Source organism: Sylvia atricapilla, chromosome 1, assembly GCF_009819655.1.
Source record: "Sylvia atricapilla isolate bSylAtr1 chromosome 1, bSylAtr1.pri, whole genome shotgun sequence".
NCBI lineage: Eukaryota > Metazoa > Chordata > Aves > Passeriformes > Sylviidae > Sylvia > Sylvia atricapilla.
The window spans coordinates 150,942,777-150,965,442 of record NC_089140.1 but is presented as its reverse complement, the minus strand read 5'-3'; the positions used below and the strand labels follow the sequence as shown (position 1 = coordinate 150,965,442).

General features: G+C 48.0%; 1 protein-coding gene and 2 long non-coding RNA genes across 4 annotated transcripts in view; 2 read left to right on the top strand and 1 right to left on the bottom strand.

Annotated features, from left to right (window-relative positions):
- LOC136372319 (uncharacterized) overlaps window positions 1-22,666 on the top strand; it is a 679,386-nt gene that overhangs the window by 382,893 nt on the left and 273,827 nt on the right. The gene's annotated exons all lie outside the window — the stretch shown is intronic.
- ADGRB1 (adhesion G protein-coupled receptor B1) overlaps window positions 1-22,666 on the bottom strand; it is a 286,248-nt gene that overhangs the window by 116,070 nt on the left and 147,512 nt on the right. The window contains exons 8-17 of the mRNA XM_066336913.1: window positions 22,424-22,588; window positions 18,916-19,017; window positions 16,399-16,505; window positions 15,446-15,640; window positions 14,363-14,431; window positions 10,785-10,893; window positions 9,803-9,946; window positions 7,312-7,387; window positions 3,295-3,397; window positions 2,233-2,276 (exon numbers count right to left, since the gene is read on the bottom strand). Coding sequence (XP_066193010.1) covers window positions 2,233-2,276; window positions 3,295-3,397; window positions 7,312-7,387; window positions 9,803-9,946; window positions 10,785-10,893; window positions 14,363-14,431; window positions 15,446-15,640; window positions 16,399-16,505; window positions 18,916-19,017; window positions 22,424-22,588 — 1,114 coding nt within the window. The remainder of the gene's footprint in view (window positions 1-2,232; window positions 2,277-3,294; window positions 3,398-7,311; window positions 7,388-9,802; window positions 9,947-10,784; window positions 10,894-14,362; window positions 14,432-15,445; window positions 15,641-16,398; window positions 16,506-18,915; window positions 19,018-22,423; window positions 22,589-22,666) is intronic.
- Window positions 6,075-7,557, top strand: LOC136372329 (uncharacterized). Its single transcript, XR_010745471.1, has 3 exons — window positions 6,075-6,167; window positions 6,288-6,618; window positions 7,320-7,557. It is a non-coding gene; the product is annotated as an uncharacterized lncRNA (long non-coding RNA).

Genomic DNA, 22,666 nt, shown 5'->3' with positions numbered 1-22,666 from the left:
GGACCTGGGAACAGGGTTTGCATAACTTCCCTTTCATTAGACTTTCCCAGGAGGCAGCAGTGGTAGCAAATCAGCTTTAAAATGTTGTGCAAATCAGCTTTTAAAATATTGCACAAACAGCTTGGCAGCTCCCCGCGCCAGAGCTCGCCGGATCAGCTCTAAGTTTTGGAACATTGTCCAAGCAAAAAATCTGCTGACACCAGGATCTGGGTCTTTTCAGCTGCTCGAGATTGTAAATGTTGGTTGCAAACAGTTGCAGGCGTGCACACACACCCCCCCCCCAAACCCCAAAACACGGGGAGAGTGGAGGTTTAGCAGTGACATTTGCACAACCAATCTGCTGGGGGGTTGGAATCCATCCTTGAAAACTGAACTGTGGTGTTGGTGCCAAGAAATTTCCAGCTCAGCTCTTAGCTCCCACTCTTTGGTGCCAGGAGAGATGCAGAGATGAAAGGCTGAAAGGAATCCCAGCACTCCCAGAGGGACAACAGGCAGTCCAACAAGCTGCTGAGCCTTGGGAGGAAGAGTGTGGAGCAGGCAGAGCTCCCAGGGCAGGGAGTGACCTGGTCTAGAGGGTGGGAACGAAATGCTCTTTAGGAACCCTTCCAATCCAAACCATTCTCTAAGGTAAGGCGGAGATGATGATGCTGAAGTGGGCACTGCTCTGCCTCCAGTTCAGAAATTCCATCCAAACCTCTCAGTCCATGCTCAGCACTGAGAAAATCTTCATCTGTGTCCTGGCACTTCCCAGGGCCAGCTCTGACAGATTCCTGTACCCACCCTGAATGGCATCCCTGTCCCTCAGCCAGATCCAAACTGGATTTTGCTCTTTTCATGCTCAGTCTGCAGCTAATTAAATCCAGGTCTAAGCATGGCAGGGAAACATCTCCATGCTCCTGGACACAACTCTCTCTCTCTGCTTTTGGAAAGCCAAAAGCAATGGGATGGAGTGCAAAGCAAAAGGGGCAATGGTTCCAGCTCCCAGCTTTACTTGCCAAAAATTGGGTTGTTGTACAAGTGCTTTAATTCCATTCCAGCATGGAGAAACAACAGGTCCAGCAGAGCAGGCCAGCTCCTGAACCTGCCCACCAATCCAACCCTCTGTGCTGACCCACACGCTCTTTGGCACACAGAAAATATTATAAAACCCTCTTTTATTAACTTCTTAGAACTCCACCTGCCTCTCTACCATCTTCTAGTGCTGGAGCAATTTTCACTAGAAGCCAGAGGGGCCAGTTCTGCCCTGGGCTACAACATGGGTGTGATCCTACAAACAGGGAGACCCTCTGGGTTCTTCAGATTTGCTTTGGACCCACTCAGAGATGCCAAATTAGTCCCAGACCAACAAGAACTGAGCTGAGTGTAAATATGTTGCCTGCCTCTGTGTGCATATGCTACTTAATGGAGCATAAAAGGACAAGAATGGAATCATTTTTCAGATGGTGCTGGTAATAATAATAAATAATAATAATAAATGCAGGGGCATGTGCCAAATGCATGAGATCTCAAGGAGAGGAACTGACTGCAACAGAAGAGGAGCCAGGTAGGCGCTCAAACTGAGATGCAAAAGTCAGTGAAGTAAAACCACCATTAAATCAAACGCTTTGTATCCTTGTCAAGTTCACTCAGGATTTAAGACCTCACTTTCAGAGTGGCTTTGGTTTTTTTCTTTCTAAGATGCATTCTGTGACAACTACTCCCCACATGGGATTTATGGTCCCAACTCTTCATGGTAACTTGGGATTGCTTTTTTTTTTCCCTGCTGGTCACAACCACATCACTCAAACCCTCCTGAACAGCACCAGCCATTGCTGGAATTCTGGCAAAAATCATCTTTCAATATCACAGCAGCACAGTACAAAGTTCATATCACCTGAGCTTCACCTCCACAGGCTGTATTTGCAACTGATGTTTTGTTACTCCCCTTATGGTGCATGATTTGGGGTGAGGGCTGCAGAGAGCCAAGCACGGCTTTGCTGAGCTCAGTCTGAAAACTTCCACAGTCCTGAGTCCCAGTTCATGCATCCTTTATGTGGAAAAACCCAAAGCAGCACTAAAAGACAGCTCAGAGACAAGCAGTGCATGTGTGAAGGAAAAGGCACTCCCCACCAGGGCGAGGAAAATACTGAGCAGAGAAAGCGAGAACTGACACATCATTGCTAAAATTGTGATGGTTTCACCCCAAAAAAGCAAACAGACCTGTGAGAGTAAAGGGAAAGCCGCAGAACTCACCCATCATTTTCATCCCACAGGATGCAGGTCTGGTTGGTGGTTCCCTGCCAGGAGACAAGAAAGGGAAAATAGAAACCAATCAGTGTCACACTGTTTGTGGGGTGTCTGGACTGGAATAAAGAATATGAGGCCTGTAAATCGCCTTCCACTGCTCTAAGGATGAGGGGTCTGGGATACACCAGGTGAGTTGTGTATGACTCTCAAATCCTTGGAATGCCTTTTGCTACCCTGGGATTGAAAAGCCGGAATAAAATGTGCCTTGGTTTTTTCTGCATCACGACCACTGCAGAGGGATTTGACTCTGCCTCTCTCCTGACTCAACCTGCGGATGGATATTCCTCCTTATCCCTCCTCTCACACAGAATCCTTTTGCTGCTCCCTTCTGGAAAGTGGATCAAATACAGCCTCGGCTTTTGTGGGACAGAACCACAACCCTGCAGGAGGGGGTCAGGTGTGTTAAAACCCCTGGAAGAGATTTGCCTCTGACTCCAGCTGTCTGAGGCAGCTTTGGAAAATCCCTCCAGGAGTGTCCAGAGACACAACAGATCTTAATATTCATGTGGTAGAGCCTCAGGAGGGCATCTAACCTCCACAAGGACGGGCCTTGGGGCATGTAAATGTCCAGCCCATAAATCTGCTTAGGGTTGAGCAGAGGAACCTGGAGGGAATTTTTGCCTCCCTTGGAAAGCATTGAGGACAACAGTAATACTCCAGAATTAATGGGGATAACCTTTCCCCCTGCCTTTCCTTCCTCAAGGAACACCATGGCTACATCAAGTTGTTTTAATGAGTGCATAATTATTCCTGTGTGATCAAGCCCACAATAAAATGGTGTGAACTGGGGACAAGCATGGCCACGTTCCCTGTGCCAGCAGTGTCACCCTCCTGCTGCTCTGGAAATGAAGTTTTTGGGGTTGTTTTTGGGGAAGATTGAAGGGTCCTGAACCAGAAAAAAGATGCCAGGAACCCATGAAAACCACCTCCTTCCTTGCACCACCACATTCCTGCCCTGCAGAAGCAAACACAACCATGGGATGGGGCAGGTTCCCAGGAACCACTTACGTTGTACAGGTGGGAGAATTCGATTTCCAGAGGGGTGAGGAGAGACCGAGGGAATGGCTTCACAGTCACAGAGATGACTTTGGAGTTCAGAACGGTGCTGTTCCTGGGGAGGAGAGGGGAAAGAGAGCTTTTAGAGGGATTTTTGTGGAGCAGAGGACCCCATGGCACTGGTGGTGCAAGGTTTAATGTACACAGTGCGGAAGAGGTTGACCCCAACGTTATAAAATACCTCCAAAGACATTTGCTGCTGATAGACCCCATGCTCTGCCCTCTGGGCTCCCCTCACATCCAATCCACATTTCTCCCTCCAAAATCAAACCATTTCATGAACTTTCTCAACCCCTAAAGCAACAGGACTTCAGAGTCTGTATCTATCCCAGAAGTAAAATATTCCTGGGCTCATTTTCTGTCCCTGCGACGAGGAAACAGAGCTCATGTGGACTACAGTGGCACTTTTAGATCCCTTCCAACTCAGAATATTCCATGATTTCACGTGTTTAAAAAAAAATAAATCCTTTTTTGCCTCTCCAAGGCTGGCTTAGCCTGCACTGAGTGAGGCTGAGGCATGGTTGCTTATCCATGGGGCAGCACACGATCCTGGCTGGAGGCACTGGTGTGTATCTTCATTCCCTGAGGACCAAAAGCAAACTGAAAAAGGCCAAACCTTTCATGTAGATGTCTAAATGTGTGTGGCCAGGCAAATATTGTAGTAACTCTGGCAGCCCTGGGAGATTTGGCTCTTGGGAGGGGCAGCAAGTGAGGAGGTATCTCCCGTTCCTGGAAAGCCAAACTCTTTGTAGACTCTTCCCTGGACACTGAATATGTAAATACACAGAGTTTCCTCATCTTTCTGCAGTTTATTGGTGTTTAAATAAGCAAAAGGTCCTGACAAGCAGCAGCTGAAGGAGCTGCCATGAAGGAATTGGTAGTGGAGTGGTAGATCCAGATCAGGCTGCTCCTGGCCCCTGTGGCATCCATGGACAAAGGAAATCCTTCTTTATCCAAATCTACAGGTACTGCTTAAATCTTTTGCTTTTCTCTCTGGATTTTATATTTCTTTTTTAAAAAGAATTAGGTGGGAATGATCTGCACTTGCTTAACAGCAGCTAAAAAGAAAAAGAGGAAAAGAAAAATTTGGAATTGTCCATGGATGTGTAAGTAGATGCTCAAAAAGCCAATGTTTCACCAACACTAGAGGGAACAACAACACTGATTTAACAGGGAAAGAAAAAAAATCAAAAATAAATATTTTCCTTTTTTTAAAAAAAAGAAAAACTGAACAAGAAAAAGAAGAAAAAAAATGAAGTGACAAAGCCCAGCTATCACCCTACAGAGGAAAAGGAAAGGAGTAAATCAATGGGAGCAGGCAGCTGTAAGAAGCTAAAAATGGGATCTGCTGAAAGGTAACCACCAGTGCATGTCTTCATTAGAGGCTGTGTCTGTAAGGGTCAGTCCTTGGGTCAGTGCTGCTGAATATTCGCATGAGCAGAGGGGATGACACCAAAACCTCCTTGTGGAGGCTGAGGAGCAGCTGAGAATCGATGCAGCAAACACAGACAGAAAGAGAATTTGATTTTTCAGCGTGGCAAGCTGTTGGAACACAGAAGTCACCAGTGTGCAGACCATGAAGGTGAGCAGTGGCCAAGAAGCTGCAGCTCAGCCAGGAGCTGAAGGAGGCTTACGACAAAATGGAGAGCGACTTCTTACGTGGGTAAACTGTGATAGCACAAAGGGGAATGGCTGTAAACTGTGAGAGGAGAGGTTTGGATTAAATGTTGGGAAGAAATTCTTTGCTCAGAGGGTGGTGAGGCCCTGGCACAGGGTGCCCAGAGGGGCTGTGGGTGCTCCTGGGTTGCTGGAAGTATCCAAATCCAGGTTGGATGGGGCTTGGAGTAGCCTGGGGCAGTGGAAGGTGTCCCTGCCCATGGCAAGGAGTTGGAATGGGATGTTTTTTTAAGATTCCTTCCACTGAGAAGAAAAGAACTTTTGTTTCTACCCCCTGTGTCTGGATTCCACTGTGCTGTTGGGTTCAGTTTCATTTTGAGAGGGGGAAACAGCCCAGGGAGTTCAAAGCAGAGACACAAAATCGATCCAAGTGCAGGAAAACAAACAAAATCTCTCTGTTGGAAGGCTCGTCTGATAGTTCCTTGCATGTGGGGAGCTTTTCAGTCACCCACCCGAAGGCCAAGTGCCTGGAAGTGAAAGTCAGACAAATTCAGCCTTAAAAAGAGAGGCAGGCTCCTGGCAGAGAAGGTAATTAAGCAGCTTGTCGGGGGTGGAGAAAGACTCAGTGTCACGGGGAATCTTTCAGGAGGAAGATGAGTCGCTTTTCCTACAAGCACGTTGCAGCCCAGCTTCTGGGGAAGAAAACAAAACTCAGAGGAGCTCAGAGGGCTCCTGAGCGGCCACCAAGGGTGTGCAAAGAGCTGTGAACACAGGGCTGGGTACACGGGGAGGACCAGGCTGGTGGCTCTCTGCTGTCCGTGTCCTCGGCAGCAGAGTCCAGCTGGGACCAAGAGCATCTCTCACCTCCTCGGCTTGGAAAATCAGGTTTTGTGTGCAGCCCATCCCAAGTGTCACAGCTGCCAAGATCCGCCGGGCTCTCTGGATCCAAGGGGACAGAGTAATGTGTGACTCAGAGATGGAATTGCTGCTTGGGGGAGGTAAATTGGGACAGTTAGGAACAGCTCAGCTGGTGCTGTTTTACTGAGTTAAATCTACTTTTTTTTTTCTCCCTCCTTCTTGGAAGAATCACTCTGCCTTGAATCAGAGTGGTCCAATCCAGGGTCTGGGTCTGTATTTCTTATGTGTACCCAGGAACAGCTGCTCTCCTCAGTGGTCAGAAATATTTTTTACCCACAGGCAGCTACGTGGTTATTTAACAACATTCTCCTTTTTAATGCTGTGTCCATTTGCACAGCACTGAAGAAAGAGGTGTTTTACTGCTGCTGCTGCTTTCACTTTTTTTTTTTTTTTTTTTTTTCTCTCCACAGGTGATTCAAGACTCAAGATTTTTTTAAAGAGGGACTGTCCTTTAATTAAGGAACATCTTAAATCAGCTCTCCCGTGGGAACTCTGTTCAGAGGCTGTGGCTGCCGCAGCTGCTGGTTATCAGAGCTCATTCCCTGCTTGGCCAGAGGAAGCTGAAATACCACTGGATCATTTGAGCCAATGATGTTTATTGCCCTTCTGATCTAATTCCCACTGCTGTAATGGAAGATATTACAGAATACAGTTGGCTGACTTGCTAATTCCTCTCTGCACTCACTCGGAGCTCTTTTGCCATTGCCAGTGCTAAATCTGGAGGTATTTAAATGATTATCGGTGAGGAGAGATGCCCTGGTGTTTATGGTAAATGGGCTCACGCTAATCAGTGCAGAACAGATTTAGAAGGTGCCTTAGGATGCTTATTTTACTGCCTCAGTACCAGTCTTGGGGAGAAAAAAAAATAAAATAAGAGCGAGAGGAAAAGGGAGAGGAGCGAAGGAAAGGGCAGGGAGTGCTGAACACAAAAGCCTTGGTGCCCGAGGCAGTTTGCAGCGTGGGGAGCACGGCAGACATGTGCAGCCAGGCGTGCTCTGCTCCCCTCTCTCCTCCCCGAGCCTGTCTTCTGCCGTGCCTCTCTCCAGGGCTCCGTGTGGCTGGCAGCTCTCGGGGAGATCGGGGCAGCGGAGCCTCCCCCATCTGACAGGGCTGCCAAAATCCCTCCTGACCGGGAGGGCAGGGTGAGGTTCCATCCCTGGAGGGCGAAGGATGGCAGGGAAGGGTGAGACAGCAGCACTGAGCTTCCTCCCCTCCTGTCTGGGGTGCTGCACGTGGGTGGGGAAAACATTCCTGCACCTCCGGCAAGTGATGCTTGAGCCTGGCCCCACCTGAACACGGTGGGGCAAAATATCCCCACTGCAGGTCAAAATCTGTCTCGTTGCACCCAGTGATTGGAGGACCAGTGTTCTGCAGCCAGAGGGACCATGCTGGTGATCCTCCAGCTGCTCCCCATGCCCAGGCAGCCCCTCTTACCTCTGCAGGGAGAGGATGTTGCCCACGTTCCGGTACAGCACGGTCCCAACCACGAAGACGGAGGAGTCGTCTGACACTGCAGGACACCAGAGGAGAGGGAAGAAGACAAAACAGCACTGAGACAATCAGGGTGGCAGCTGTCCCCACGGGACACCCAGGGGCAGGACCTGGCCTCTGGAGGAGCATGGCCAGTGGTGGAGGGCTCTGTGCTGGGGCACGGCCAATGCCAACATCACTGCAGTGGGCTGCTGTCACTACAGGGAGGGCTCAGCATCTTTGGGGTGATCCAGCACCCCAGGTTTCTGCCCTCATCAAGGCTCACCCCTCCCAGATGGTGCTCCCTCATTCAGAAACCCCCAAATTCCTCTGACAGCACCACAGCAGACAAATCTGCAGGAGGGAAAGGTCTCTTGCAGCTACCTCGAGGCCTTTGGAGCCATCCACAGCAATCAGGCCGTCAGACAGAAGAGCTGTGTTTGGGCCGACAAGGCCAGCGGGAAGGGGAGAGGTCCCACTGTGCCTGCTCTGACCCCAAAACTCATGTGCTGCCTCTGGGGGCTGCAGCAGATCCAGATGAGCCTCTGAATCATCTGCGCGACCTCTGGGCACGTCACTTGACCTCCTTCTCTTCTTATTTTTTTCCTCCTCCTCCACTACCTCACGGTGCCCAGCTGCAGAAAGAACTTCCCCTGATAAACCAGGAGCAGCAGAGGCAGCCCCAGGGCTGGATTTTCAGGGGCAGAAAAAGCAAGTGGCTGGGTGGAAAGCCATGCTGAAGAAGCCTGGGAAAGCACCAGGTGGGGCTCCTCTGCTAATCTTGTAGCGAGGTTGAGCTGACAGTGTGTCTGCTCCATCACTGCAGGACAGGCACAGCTCTGCGTGTCCGTCTTTCTTATCATCAAATTGGGATATCTGGTGAGCACACAGCTGGGAGAGACTGACAGGCTTGCAGAGCAATTTTGTCACCCAACTGCATAAATCAGTGTTGGCCCATCCAAATCAACCGTTCAGAGTCAGCTCCCAGCAGTGAGGGGGTTTGGATTTGTCTCATGAAGCTGCCTGTCCTCATCACTTTGTTCAGGATAGCTACTCCTGTTCCCAGAGAAAAGTGAGGATCAAAACTAATGGAGGTGGATTTCTGCTAGAATCACTGAGTAACCCCTCAAAAACAGCACCACCAGCACAAGATACTGAATAAAGCGGAGGCAGAAGAGCCCTGGGTGGTACTCAGGAAACCATGGAGAGGTGAGCACTGATTGGAATTTGTTTCCTCAGGGTGGATGTCATGTTTTGTTTGCTCAGTCACTACAGCTCGAGGGCCCTGGAGCAGCTCTGTGTGAGGATGCTTCCAACTGAAATCTCAAAACCAGCTCCATAGGGACCTGGATACTTTGGGGGCAGCCCTCAGCCTCAGAGTAGGATCAGCTCTGTCTTGGTCTGGTCCAGCAATTTGTCCAACAAGTAATTAAAGACTTCCAAAGGTGAAGGCACCACAGCATCCACAAACATCGGGATAATGCTCCCAATGTGCTCCAGCTTCTCCCAGGGAGCTCATGCTGTCTGCAAGGCACAACCAAACGCAGGGAACACTTGACATGGTCCCTGCTCTGCCAGTGACTCACTGTTTACCCTTGGGGGTGTCACTTAACTGTTCTTGCCCTCAGATTTCCCAAGGGGAAGTGATGGCTGATGCCATCCCTGGCAGGGGGGGCCATGACAAAAGGACCTGGTGTGACAACTCGGGGCCAAAGGTCTTTTGCAGCAACAGCTCAGTCTCCAGCCTCTGTCCCTAGGAAGGGACAGCCCAGCAGCTCTCAAAGCCATGAGTGCCAAAAGTAAATCCCATCATCTCCCAGCAATCAGCCCGGTTTAGGGTCCTGCTTTTGAGATCTCAGGGCTCATTCCTGCCAAATGTTGTCTCTGCCAAAGGATGAGCACCTTGAGTGTGGTTGGTGGGACTCTCATCCATCAGAGCATCCCAGAAACCTGCAGGTGTTTCTCCACCTTGGCTGAGGCATCACCTCCATGCCCTGATGGTGGAGCATCAGTGATAAATGCCTCTGAATTTCATTTCCTGGGGGCAGGAAATTTCACACAAGGGCCATAAATCCCCAGATCTATCAAACCTTGTCCAAACAGCAGACTCAGAGCCATCAGCTGCTCAGCCTGACCTGCTGACTCCCAGCTACTCACCCTCAGATGGCTCCATCAGGTCTGGATCCAGGGCACCTAAAGCATTGTTTGCCAGTTTTTCCTGCTTATTAACATCTGCACCCAGGCACTAAACCTGTCCCTGAACTTTTGTAAGGAGTTTAGTTTGAGCTCTTAGGCCATATTTGAAAGCCTTATTTGCCCTCATCAATGCTTTGATGTCCAAACATTTGTGAGCAAATCCAGCTGATCTGGAAGAGGATTTGAAGACCAGGCAAACAGAAGGAACTACTCTTAGAAAATGAAGGAAAACAAAATTTATGTTGGCTGTGCTGCCTACCTGAGAGTCCTGAAGACAGGATGCTCTTGGAGACAGTGACCTTGTCCTCTGAGTTCTTGGCCCAGTCCACCATTCCCCTCCAGCCTTTCATGGGGAAGGTGATGTCGGTGGCTGCGTTTGCAGGCAGTTTGTGAATGCCGAGGACTGGGGAGAAGCAAGAAATAAAACCAGTAAGTGAAACCAGCCTCAGTAAATCCCACATGTGCTCAAGAAAACATGTGAAGTGTTAGTGGGAAAGCAGAGAGATTGGATCTTGGGAGCCACAGGAGTGATGCTCTCTTGAGGAAATGTCTATGCATGAAAGAAGATAAAAGCAGGGCTTGTGCTTTGCTGAAAGGGTCCTGCCTGCACTAAATCTGGCAGAGGAGAGTCTGCTCCAGCACCTTGTCTCCAGGAGTTGCCAGCAGCAGCTGATAAGAAGTGTGAGAAAGAAACAAGACATCTCTTGGTTTGTCCTCCCAGCAGTCAGCAGGACATCCTCAGCTCCTGGCTGCATCCAGATCATCAACTTTAACAGCCACCAATGGACCTCCCTTTTGTGCACTTTCCCAATCCCATCATGAACCCATCTGTACTTTCTGGCTTCTGCAACCTCCTCTGGCAACAAGTTCCACACTGCGATTGTGCACACAGCATCAATCAAACACTGCCTGCTGTTTGCTCGCTGCCTCCGTTGGCTGCTGGGCTGTTCTTGTGTTCAAAAAATAAAAGAAAGAGCCTAATTCTGCCCAGTTCATCATCTGTTCTCCATTCTGTAGATATCTCTCAGATCTCTCTGTGGATATCTCTCCTTCCTCATGAAATCCCAGCTTCTTTGGAGAGAAGCCACCCTGTATTTATGACCGTCCATGCCTTCCCCCAGACCTTTTAATGTCCCACCACCTGCTGCCTGCCCTCCCCACAGCCCAGGTTATCCACATTGCACAGTAATTAACAGCATTTGGGGGTCTCTCCCTGACGTGGGGAGTGCCAAAGAGCTCACCCAGGTTGTCCGTGACTTGGTAGGAATCCCGGAAATCTTTCATGCGGAAGCCGATGACATCAATGAAATCCTCCACCAGCCTGAAGAGCTCCTTGGCATTTGGCCCTATCTGCAAAGAGAGGAGGAATTTTGAGCAGATCAGATCCTAACGAGAGCAGCAGGAGCTTCTCTGTGGGCAAAGGTTTCTGCCCTCACACGTGAACTGGGAGCATATGCTGGGTATAATGGATTGTTGTGGAGCTGTGGAGAAGGACGACTGAGAAATCCTAAGAGGAAGCCAATAAAAATAAAAATAAAAATATGAAAAGGAAAAAGAAAAAGAAAAGGAAAAGGAAAGAAAAAAGGAAAAGGAAAAAGAAAGAGAAAGAGAAAAAGAAAGAAAGAAAAAAAGAAAAAGAAAAAGAGGAAAAGAAAAAAAAGAAAAAGAAAAAAAGCATAAAAAGAAAAAGAAAGAGAAAGAGAATAAGAAAAAGGAAAGAGACAAGGATAAAAAGAAAGAGAAGAAGGAAAAAGAAAAAAGAGAAAAGAGAAAAGAGAAAAAAAAGAAAAAGAAAAAAGAAAAAAGAAAAAATTATAATGTGACACTCAGATTGGTAGAACTTAGGGTGGAGGGCAAGATTTTAAACAAAAGGAAATACTGGAGACTCTCTGGAGAAGAGAATAACCTACCCATCTCCTTTCATAAAATCATAGAAATGCAGAATGGTGTGAGAAGGGACCTTAAAGATCATCTAATTCCAACTCCCTCTATTGAAAGCAAACACACCAAAGGATAATTGTGATCTAATGTTGAATCCCAGACCTCTTGATGATCTCCTTTCCTGTTTTGTTGTCAGGATCTCACTCTTGAATCATCAAGTTCTTGATCCCAGGCTGTCCTGGAGTTTCTCTGCCTCTTATTTCTCTCCTGCTTTTTTTTTCCCATTAATAAAGACATTGCCAGTGACTTTTCTTTACCTGTACTTTGCCAACTTAAGACAGGGCTGTTAAACAATAACCAGTTTTCCAGTGACAGATTCCATAAACTACAATCCACTTCAAACGAGCTGCGCTGACTACCTGTCTTCTCCTCACAGCATGTTTGCCCACAGGGGCTGAAGAAAAGCAGTTCAGCTCCTCTTCTCTTCCTTTTCCACCACTTTCACAGTGTTTTCAGCTCCTCACCATAATCCAGACATTCTGAGGTGGCTGAGTGAGCTGGAGGGACAGCTGGGGACAAGCAAGATGGGAAGGAGGCAGGAGGAGGGCTGAGCCATGGAGAGTGTGGGCAAGGAGCACAGGGGTGGCCATGTGTGTGTGTGTCTCTCTCTGTCTATCCAAGGAGCCTTGGTAAGACTAAAACTCTCTCAGGAGGAGATTAAAAAGCCCTGCCAGTACAGCAGGTGTGCACAGAAGGAGGAGAACTGAGTGAGGATGCTATTTTTAGCTGCACACTTTTATATTCCATCACAGATTGAAATCACAAGGTCAAACCAAATCCAGGCTACACTGGATGCTGTATTTTAGGTTTTGTCATATAATGGTCGACAAAAGCTCTTCAAAAATCATTGTAGCCCTTCTCTGAATACCTTTATGGGTTGTTTTAGTTTTTATCTTCCTTGAACAACATCTTTCTGCCTGGGGGACCACAGGGCATTGGAATGTGAAACTGCAATAAAGTTGGGTTTATTTTTAAAGAGCAAATTAGGAGCCAAAGGCTTTGTTTTAAAAGAATTGGTCCATCTGACAAAATGCAAGGTGTGATTTTGGTCCAGCAGCTTTGAGGGAGAAGCACAGAGACTGCTAAAACCTCTGTTTGGACTCCTGTTCACGGAGATTTCTGTGTCCTAAAGTCGTGGTGCAGGGCAGTCATCTCAATTCCCACTAAAATACATGCCAGGAAAACATTCTGCCCGTGATGTTCCCAATCCACGTGTAGGTCATGGTGACACTGAGCTGTGTCTGCCCAAAGGTGCAGAGAGCAGATTGCACAGGGAAAGCCACCAGGAGCCAGGTGCCACACAGAGAGAGCTGCTTTTAAGGGGATCAACAGGGTTTCCCTGTTGTCATGACAACTTGACAGTCTCCTCTGCTCGGTGCTGAAATACCTACATGCACCTGGAGGCTCGAGACCAAGTATTTGGGCACAGAATAGGAGAATCAGGCAATAGGTTACTTTGGAAGGAGCCATTTGGTCCAACCCTCTTGCTCAAGCAGGTCCTTGCCCAGGACCAGGATTCTCCATCCCACACAGGGATAGACCATGTCACCCTCATCCAAATTCAATAGGAAAGCACAAGATACCAGAGAGGAGAAAAGGGGAAGGGGAAGGTGGGAGAAGGTGTAGGGAAAGGAGAGGAGAGGAGAGGAGAGGAGAGGAGAGGAGAGGAGAGGAGGAGAGGAGAGGAGAGGAGAGGAGAGGAGAGGAGAGGAGAGGAGAGGAGAGGAGAGGAGAGGAGAGGAGAGGAGAGGAGAGGAGAGGAGAGGAGAGGAGAGGAGAGGAGAGGAGAGGAGAGGAGAGGAGAGGAGAGGAGAGGAGAGGAGAGGAGAGGAGAGGAGAGGAGAGGAGAGGAGAGGAGAGGAGAGGAGAGGAGAGGAGAGGAGAGGAGGCTGCTCAGCTGCTGACAGAGTTGCTGCTGCATGAAGGAAATGTTTTCAAGTCCCTGTGTCATGTTCTGGACTCTCAACAATTCTGCCAGCACTTGTTAAAAAGTTTTTCCCAGAGGACTTCCATGGTTGGTGTGAAGATAACTAAGCTCTGGTGTTGCTTTGTGTGTCAGGTGATTTTCTTTCTTGATTATTTGCTGTTTCCAGATCTTTTGGAGGCATTTTGCAACAGCAACAGCTCACAAAAGGAATAGTAAAGGGACACAGGAATAGGTGTGACACAACTCCACAACAGAGTTCAAATGGGGCACAAAAGACAAGGGCCAAATTAGACACAGAAAGGAAAAAACAGCAACACAATCCCCTAACACTTGAGAGAATTGAGCTACAGAATTATTCATAGAATCTTAGAATGGCCTGGGTTGGAAGGGACTTTAAAGTTCATCTAATTCCAAACTCCAGCCATGGGCAAGGAAACTTTCCACATCTTGCTCAAAGCCCCATCCAACCTGGCTTTGAACACTTCCAGGAATGGGGAGTTCAGGATTGAGCAGGATCCCTAACCTTGACAAGAGAGAGATAAAGCAAAACATAACTGAACCCAGAAGCTCAGCTGAGCAGACTCCAGCGCTGAGAATCCCTCTTGTCCTGCATCTTTTTAGCCAAAATCACATGATCCCACTTTTCTATCTTGGCAGGAGGAAAGAGTGAAATTACAGAAGGACATCAGGATTATCAACTCCAAACTAAGTCTGACCCCAAAATCCATCCCAAATTTGGTGTACACCACCAGCATTTCACTGTTCTTCATGCAGAGAGTTTGGCTCAGAGCTGAGATCCTGTGGAGCCCTGAGTTACTCCTTTACTGTGACTCAGCCTGGAACCAAGCTCTTCTTAGGAGGTCGTGTAGACACTTGGAAATTCCTCTCCTCTTGGCTTAGCCCTGTGCTGAAAGCCTCTTTATTCCCAGGGAAGGTGCTGAGGGTTCATACCAGCTGAGCTTCCTCCCATTTTTCCCGGTTTTCCTCTGACAAAATGTTGCTGATGATCTGGACGAAGTTCTGGAGAGGGGAGACAAGAGAGGACAGAAGAGGTTGTTATGCAAACGTGGCCCAGGCTGGGAAGGTCACAGCGCTCTGGGAGGGACACGTAAGATTCAAACATGCTCCAGAAGCCTTCTCATGATCCCATTCCCAAAAGATTCCAGAGCATTCCACAGGTCCCCATGGATGTTAATAGCAAAACAGGTTTTAATAAGACCTTTCTCCCAAGGCTTTCACTTTGACTACTGTATCTTCTAAGTCATTGGACTGGGAATAGGTCATGGATCCATTACTGATGATTTTTAAGGACAGATATAATAAATACCTGTCAGAAACTGGTTAAAACCAGATGATATTCCATTGCATAAACCCTTTCATATATTTATTTTCTATTATTTCTGTTTTTTCCAACATATGGAAACCCCAGGATCCCCTTTAGCTTGTGACCAGGCAGGAGATGCAGAGATGGATCAAGAGGGTGCTGTCCATGGTAGGAACTTTGCAGCACACAATGGGAAGGAAGGAAACAGGAAATCTAAGACTACTGATTTTTCTTTCTCTCAATTTTTACCACTCTCTGCAGTTTAATGTTTCAAGTCGTGAGGTGATGACCCATCCCAAGGGTGTATCCTGTAGCTGCTCTGCAGCTGCTGCAAGTAAAACCCCGGGACAAGAAACCACGATGATATTCCCCTACATCAACACCCAGGTATCCAATGCCACAGGATCATTTTACCTCCAGTCATTAGCCTGAAATCCCTGCCAAATCATGTTCTCATATCAATTAGGCTCTGCAGTTAAGTGCTATCAGGTTGAAACAGCTCAGAGTGACCTTGGCTTTCAAGTTCTTAGTTTACAAATCAAGGAAGAACCACCTCGAAAGGAGAGGTTTTTTTTTAATACAGAAAAAGACATTTATATTGGGAAAAGTAATGATCTGATTTCCATCTCCACTATATCAGTATCAGTAATCAAACCCGGAGCCCTGAGCATGGGCACCTCTCTAACCCAGCCTTGGGCACCTGGGCTCACCTGCACATCCCCAGAAGTCGGGCTGTGGTAAGCCCTACGGAAGATCTCTGTCATGTTCCTGAGTACATCCATGGTGGACAGCAGGTCCCCACTGTAGCTGGTCCCATCCTGGGAGATTTCCACAAGGTTCTGGAGCACGTCTGACAGCCCGTCTCCCATCAGCCCACGCTGAGCTTTGGCAAGGTGTTCCCTGGTCTGAGGAAGGGAAAAGAAACGCCAGAAACACTTTTAGGGACAGCCAAAGTCGAGTTAATGAGCTCAGTGAAGGAATTGCCAGGGGAAGGTTTTTTTGACCTCCCTCGCAATTCAGAGTGCAAATCAGATGAATCTGACAATTTTTGCTGGCCTGAGAGCCTCTGATATTTTTAAAAAGATGGAAAAGAGTGATAGATTCTAAATCATCTTCTAAGTGGTTCTAAAATGACAGGAAACTGAAATTTTCTGCTTTGCCAACGAAGAAGAAATCGTCCACTACAAAGTTTCTTCTGTTCATAGCTCAACAGAATATTTTTGCCCTCAAACATTGTTTTATTACAACCAATTTGGATTTTTTTTAGGACAAATTGTACCTTATCATTAACAGGAGAGGTCAGTTCTCATAAAAACTGCAGGAGACCAGCAGAAATTCCTCATAACAATGAATTTAACCTTAACAAAAAATGAGATACTTACTGAAAAGTGATACAGTCATAGAGATACTTAATGATAATGTGATGTGAAAGGCCTGGAAGAACCCAGATTGTGCGAAGCTAGATATTAAAATATCCTGAAAAGAACCATCCCTTGTCTATGGAATGCTCGTGCATCACAAAGTAAGCAGAAAAAAACACTATGGGAAAATCAAGGCAGAGCTGGCAACTCCTTTTTTTCCTTCCTTTTTTTAAACTCTAGCCACGTAACAATCATTGGGGAGGATCCCAAACCTGCTGAGCTGAGCAGTGGGGCTGCCTTACCATCATCTGTATGTTCCTGTAATCAATGGAAACACACTTGATGTACGTTGGGGGCTCCCAGTAAGCGATGCCTTCTTCATCTAAGATGCATCTCCGAAGGATCAGCCCTGGAAGAATGAAAGAGACAAATATGGGAATGAGGAGAGGGTGAAAGGCCAAGCATTCATGGGCACTGGACTTTTGTCATGAGCAGAAAGTCATGGGACAAGAGGACACGGCATCAAGTTGTGCCAGGGAAGATTTGGGATGGATATTAAGGGAAAATTCTTCACTGAAAGAGTGGTCGAGCATCAGAAGAAGCTGACCAGAGAAGTGGTGGAATCATCACCCATGGAAGTGTTCAAAACACATGTAGATGTGGGACTTGAGGACATGGTTTAGTGGTAGGCCTGAAAGTGCTGGGTTAATGGTTGGACCTGAGGATCTTAGAGCTCTTCTCCAATATTCATGATTCTATGGAGATCACACAGAACTGGACAATGCATCAATGCAGACTCAGCTACCAACACAAAGGGCATCAGAGGCACCTGCAGATGCCTGAACAACCCTGAAGGGGGGATTATCTTTATTTCCTTCTCCTGCCTTTTATTATTGCAGAGCAGCAGAAGGAACCGGGCAGGAACACAAAAATTAACAAATCGGACATGGATGGTCAGGGTGAAGGGAAGATTTCTTCTCCTGACCTGGATGGCAGATTCTTCCTGGCTTGGGAAGCCACACGAGCCTCCCCAGGTGGTTTGGTGGGGTACTTGCAACTAAAGCAGGGCTTGTGCTGCCCACGCAGCCTGGAGAGGAATAAACACCCGACAGCACCAGTTTTGCATCAGCTGAAACTCTCTGAAAGCTGCTTCCAGTCCTCCCCCAGGCCTCCCCTCAGCTCCAATCCACAGAGGGGTTTGCAGTGATAATCACATGCCTGGTGATGTGGAGGAGCAGACATATCAGAGAGGAGGAAAGGGAGAGGGATTACCCTGTCCCAGCCATCATGATGCCATTTGGGAAGTCTCTGAGGATCAAGTTTGCTGGTCTGCAGTCCCATTGCTGCTGCCAAATGATTCAGTGACTTTCTTTGGATACAGCCCTTTTCTAGGACAGCGTTGGGGATGACACCGACTGTCCCAGGCTGAGTCAAAGAGCTGTCTGCATCCAACCCTGTCCCTCAAATGAAATAAAACCTGTACACATTATTGACACTGCTGCCAGTATTTCTGTTCCTGCCTGGCAGTGAGGAACATCCAGCTGAGGACAAATCCCACCACCAGCATCACTCCTGGAGCCTGCTCTGCACTGCCTTCCTCTCCTTAGGGAACAGGTGGCCACAGCAGGTAACACCTCAATGCCCACATCCTTTTATTACTTTACACCAGAACCAAAATGACCAGACCATCAATTTGAGTTCTTAAAGAAGTTTTTAGATAGGTGCTGAGGTTTCTGCGTGTGAATGGACAATGGAATTCAGATTTTCTGCTCTCGTCCAGCAGCTGCTTTTATGGGAACTGGAGAGAACCACAACACCCAAATCCAGAAGACTCTAAAGCCCTATCTGCTCTGAAAAGCTTTTTGTAGACAATGGAGGGAACATATCCCAGTGTTCCCTAATTTCAAAATTTTCACAGGACCAGGCAGTGGATGATGGATGGAAACCATCTCAGATTATCCAGTAACAACTAAGACGTTTGTGCTAAACAGTGAAAACAGAAACCCAGAGAGAGTTAATTTAGCCAGGGACAAAGGGAGGGAACTCCATGTGCCTGTCCTGTCATCCCACAACCAGGTTCTCCTCATCTAGGGCACAAAGGATCCCCTGATGAGGGACTGTGGTGGTGTGTTTTCTATTACATATATTTTTGTAAACCCTTTTGAATGGTTTGTTCCTATTTCTTCCTTCAAGTGGATGATTTTTCCCAAAGTTTTCTCCTCCCTCGCCTGGTTGTCATTCACTCCCTAGACCTGCCTTTTACGCAATCTACAAAAATGTCAATCCTCCCTAATCCCTGCCCTTTGTTCTAGAAATTTCCCTGTCAGTCCTTGTTGTCCCAACCCCCTGCCCAAACTCCTCCTGGGAATTCCTCTATTCCACGAGGCCCCATTGGCCCGTGTGACCCTTTCCCCTCCCACTGTCTTTCCTACTGGTTGTCATATTGTGAGCCCCTCCTCAATCTCCTCCCTGTTGTATCCCTGATTGGTTGAAGAATTGTACCCTCCCCTTGTACCTGCCCCCTTTAAAAGACTGTGCCCAATGCCTTTTTTGGTGCCCTTTTGTCCGCTTTTCATCCCTGATGATCTCAGAGAATGAACTCCTTTGAGTTCACACGGAAGGCTCCTCCCTGTTTTTCGCCCTGGCCCTGGGGGCTGTACCAGCAGCTGCCACTGACAGCTGCAGCCTTGCTCTGCCCTGCTCCTCGGGTCACAGCCAGACCTCCACTCCTGGTGGGGACCAGGTGATGAGGGCTAATTTGGAGGATTTCTCTGGCCACCCTGTCAAGGGACCACCTCCCCACCCTGCAGGCACCTTACCCGTGGCGTTGCGGGGACAGCGGACGGCCGCGGCATCCCCGGCTGGCGTCTCTTTCCATACCACAGGGCCAAGGCTCTCCTCGTCACAGATTTCGTGGGGCTCTGCCAGGAGAGAAAAACTCCGTTGGTAAAGCTTCCTCCTCCACCAAGGATGTGGAAAAGGGAAATGGGTGAGCGTGGTCTGTGAGGCAGGAGGGCTGCAGCTGCACTCCCAGCTCTGCCGGTGCTTCACCCCTCACAAAGTCATTTCACCTCTCCAGAATTTGCTGTGTCTGCCTGAAAACTGGGCATTCATCCATTCTGAAGATTAGTTCACTAAAATCCATGGAAAAGTCCACTCACATCCTTGCCTTGCCTTGTGGCATCTCTTTGCAAGAAAACTGCTGTTGCCACCCTCTACTAAAGAATTTTATTTCTTAATTTTTAATGGGCAGATCTTTTGTGGGTGAACTCCGGGGCTCCCGTCTCCATCTCTTCCATCCCTCAGGATCAACACCTTCAGTGTTGGATGTCTCTAAAATGAGGCTTGGCATGAATCAGCAGGTTAAGAATGAAGGAAAGAGCAAGTAAGTGAAGAGACAAGATGGACACATCCCCTGGGTGGTCTTCATTCTTCCTGCTTCCATCTTGTGAACTAAAGAGAGCACGGCTGAGCCCCAACAACTTGGAACTGCATCAGCAGCTCATTTCCAAACCCTGCTGCGGAGCCCAGGAGCCTGCAGAAATGTGTTTTGAGACATCACAGAAAAAAAAATCATTGGAAGGATGGTTTTGGAAGCTTCTGTCTGTGGGTGGAGCTGAGTCGGTCCTGGAGTTGGTGGGATCTGGGAGAAAAACATTCTCCATAGGAGATCTTTGTGCTGAGAAACTCATTATTTACAACATGTAAAGCAGAGGGAGCCATGAGGATGGTGTTAAAGCTATTTGTCACTCCTGAGGGAGGGAAGGAGAAAAAAAAGCTTGATGTAATAGTCTTTGATTACAGTTTTTATTCATTGTGCATGTAAAATTTCCAATAAAAAGGAAGCTGAGTTTGTGCCTGCAGCTGGTCAGGACATGTCCAACTGCTCCTCTGGGGCTACCCAGGGACGAACCTGCCTGTGGAGAGGGCTCAAACCCAAATTATGGGCATGGCAAGTCCTGATTCTTTGAAGAACTCCTACAAGACCCAACAAGCTGCCTGCACACTACTGCTCCTGCAGTCAAGCTCCAGGACTGTGTGGCCCCAGCCCCAGCTGCAGTTCAAAGGTGGATTTCTCCCCAGTAGACACTGGGAATGAACAAGCTGAATTCCCTGCCTGGAAACAGATGCTCCTTCCCCCTGGATTAAAGCTCCCTTGTGAGTAATTGTGATGGAACCCCAGAGGGCAGCGGGACCCCAGCTGTGCTCTGCAGATGAGCAGAGCTCATCCCTGAGCCAACAGCTCCTGGCTTCTGCAGATAAGCCAGAAAAGAGGTGGAAAAGAAGCAGTTTTCATCTCCAGCCTGCTGACACGGAGCTGTGGGGCAGGGAGATTGAATAACCCAGTTGTGACAGCACTTGGTCACCCGCAGAGCCTGTCCCAGAGCAGGGAGCTGATTTCCAAACTCTTGTCCCTGTGCTTGAACCAGTCACAGATTGTCCCATGGTTCACAGGAGGGTTCTGGGGTGTGGAAGCTTCCAGCACTCTCGACTACAAAGCAGCAGAGCACAGGAAAAAGCAGAGAGGGAGAATGTTCACATCTCTCCTCTCCTTTCTCCCCCGCTGGCCTGTCAAAACTTCGTGGTTTTGTCACCCCTGCAGTGTCCCTGGGGACCACTGAGGGATGCTGTGGATCAGAGATGCTCTTTAAAAATACACTGATTAGAGCTGTCTTGCCAGTGAGCGCAGGAGCAATTCCCAGACCAGGAGAGAATAATTTCATCCTTTTCTTTTTTTTCTTCTTTTTTCTTTTTTTCTTTTTGATGTTGCTTCACAACAAAATCCCTTTTACCAGAGTAACCTATTTGCACTGGGAGATTTTAATAACTAACCCAATTAAGTTCAATTCTTCTGCTCAAATCAAATCACGCCAGCATTTGATACTTTCTGGAGAACAAATCGAGCAGGTTTATTTTTAGCCTCTGATGTTTCCCCACCTTTTCCTTCCCTTGCAAATTAACAACTGCAGCGAGACCCTTCTGGCTGTGAACCCTGGCAGGCCCCAGTGCCTGAGACTTGCCTTTTCCTTTGGAGCACTGCACAGGCATCAACCCCTGCAGAAAGAGAAGAAAAGATCGGGCTTGTTCTGCCAGGGCCCCAGCTGGCACACACTGAAGCTGAACTAAATCTGCCTCACTCTGTAGACACCACCAGACAACCCGGTGCTAAGATTTTCTGTGGTGAGGGAAGAGCTCTGTGGCAGAGTTAGAAGAGATTCTCACACGCCACTGCTAATTGAGAGGCACAGCTTGTAAAGGAGAGGTGACGCCTTTTATTAGAGAGTAGCTGGGAAGAGCGACGAGGCTGTCACACAGCCTTTTTCTTTGTCATCTCTGAGCTGAACGTGCTGGAACTTCCATGCTGAAGTCCTTTGGCTTTCATCTCTTTGTCTTCAGCTCTTTGTGAGGCAGTCTGAGGGGTCAGCTTGGCCTCCACGTGGCAGATTTGCCCCCAGCTCCTCCTGCATCAAAACTGCTGCCTCCTGTCCTTTCAGGAGATGCCCCTTTCCAGTAGGAATGTTGGGATACTGCCATGAGAGTCTCTCCTGTCTCTCACTGTGCAGCTCTGACAATTCATTACCCTTCCAGTCAAAGCTCGTGGCCTGTTACAATCGATGCAATCTGACTGCAAACATCACAAAAGCCATTGATTCCCCACCAGCAATTTCACCAGGTCCTCCATCTCAGATTGAGGAGGAAAGTAGAAATGGTGGACAGGCCTTTCTTTTGGTCTCTGTATGGTCTGAGAGGCAGACAGAAACATTCCCACATGGAAGTGTTCACTCCAGCTTATTTTTCACATCCAAACCCGGGTTTTCATCAGCCCTACACCTCACTCACCCTCCATTTAGCTTCTGCAGGAGAGTGAGATTGGGTAAAGCTCTGACAGATGCAGACACATCTCTCTTTTTTTTTTTTTTTTTTTTTTAATTTCCTGTGGAAATGCAAGCTTCCCAGAGGAAGAGGGTGGAAAACCTCTGCAGCATCTTCAGTACTCAACAACTTCATGGACTTGAGACTGATATCTGTTTTTGCTACCAAACAGTTTCTCTTTTCCTCTCGTAACTCTATGGCAGTGAAAAGATGAAACCACCAAGGCAAGGCTGGTGGGATTGACCAAATATTCACTAAAACCAACACGGCTGCACTGGATTCTGCAACAGTTAAATGAAGACCTTGTACCTTGGTCTGGGTAGGATTTTATTAGATTACAATCCTTTGTAGCATTCAAACCTCTGACAAAGGACATGGAAGCCATTCCCAAAATCCCAAATTCCAAAACTCTGCCTCTTTCAAAGGAAAGCACGAGGGGTCTGGGGTACATACCAGGACACTTCCTGTCATTGCACTGCTTGTACTCCTCCTTGGGACCCTGGCAAGTCTCTCCACCGAAGAAGGGGCCGTAGCAGACCCGGTCACGTCTCTGAGTGCCACCTCCGCACGTGGCAGTGCAGCTGCCCCACACTCCCCAGGCCTGCCACTTCCCATCCACTGGAAACAAAAAAAAAAAAAAAAAAGGGGGGGAGAAAGAGGAGAAACAGCCTGTTACATCCCAAACATCATCTGCAG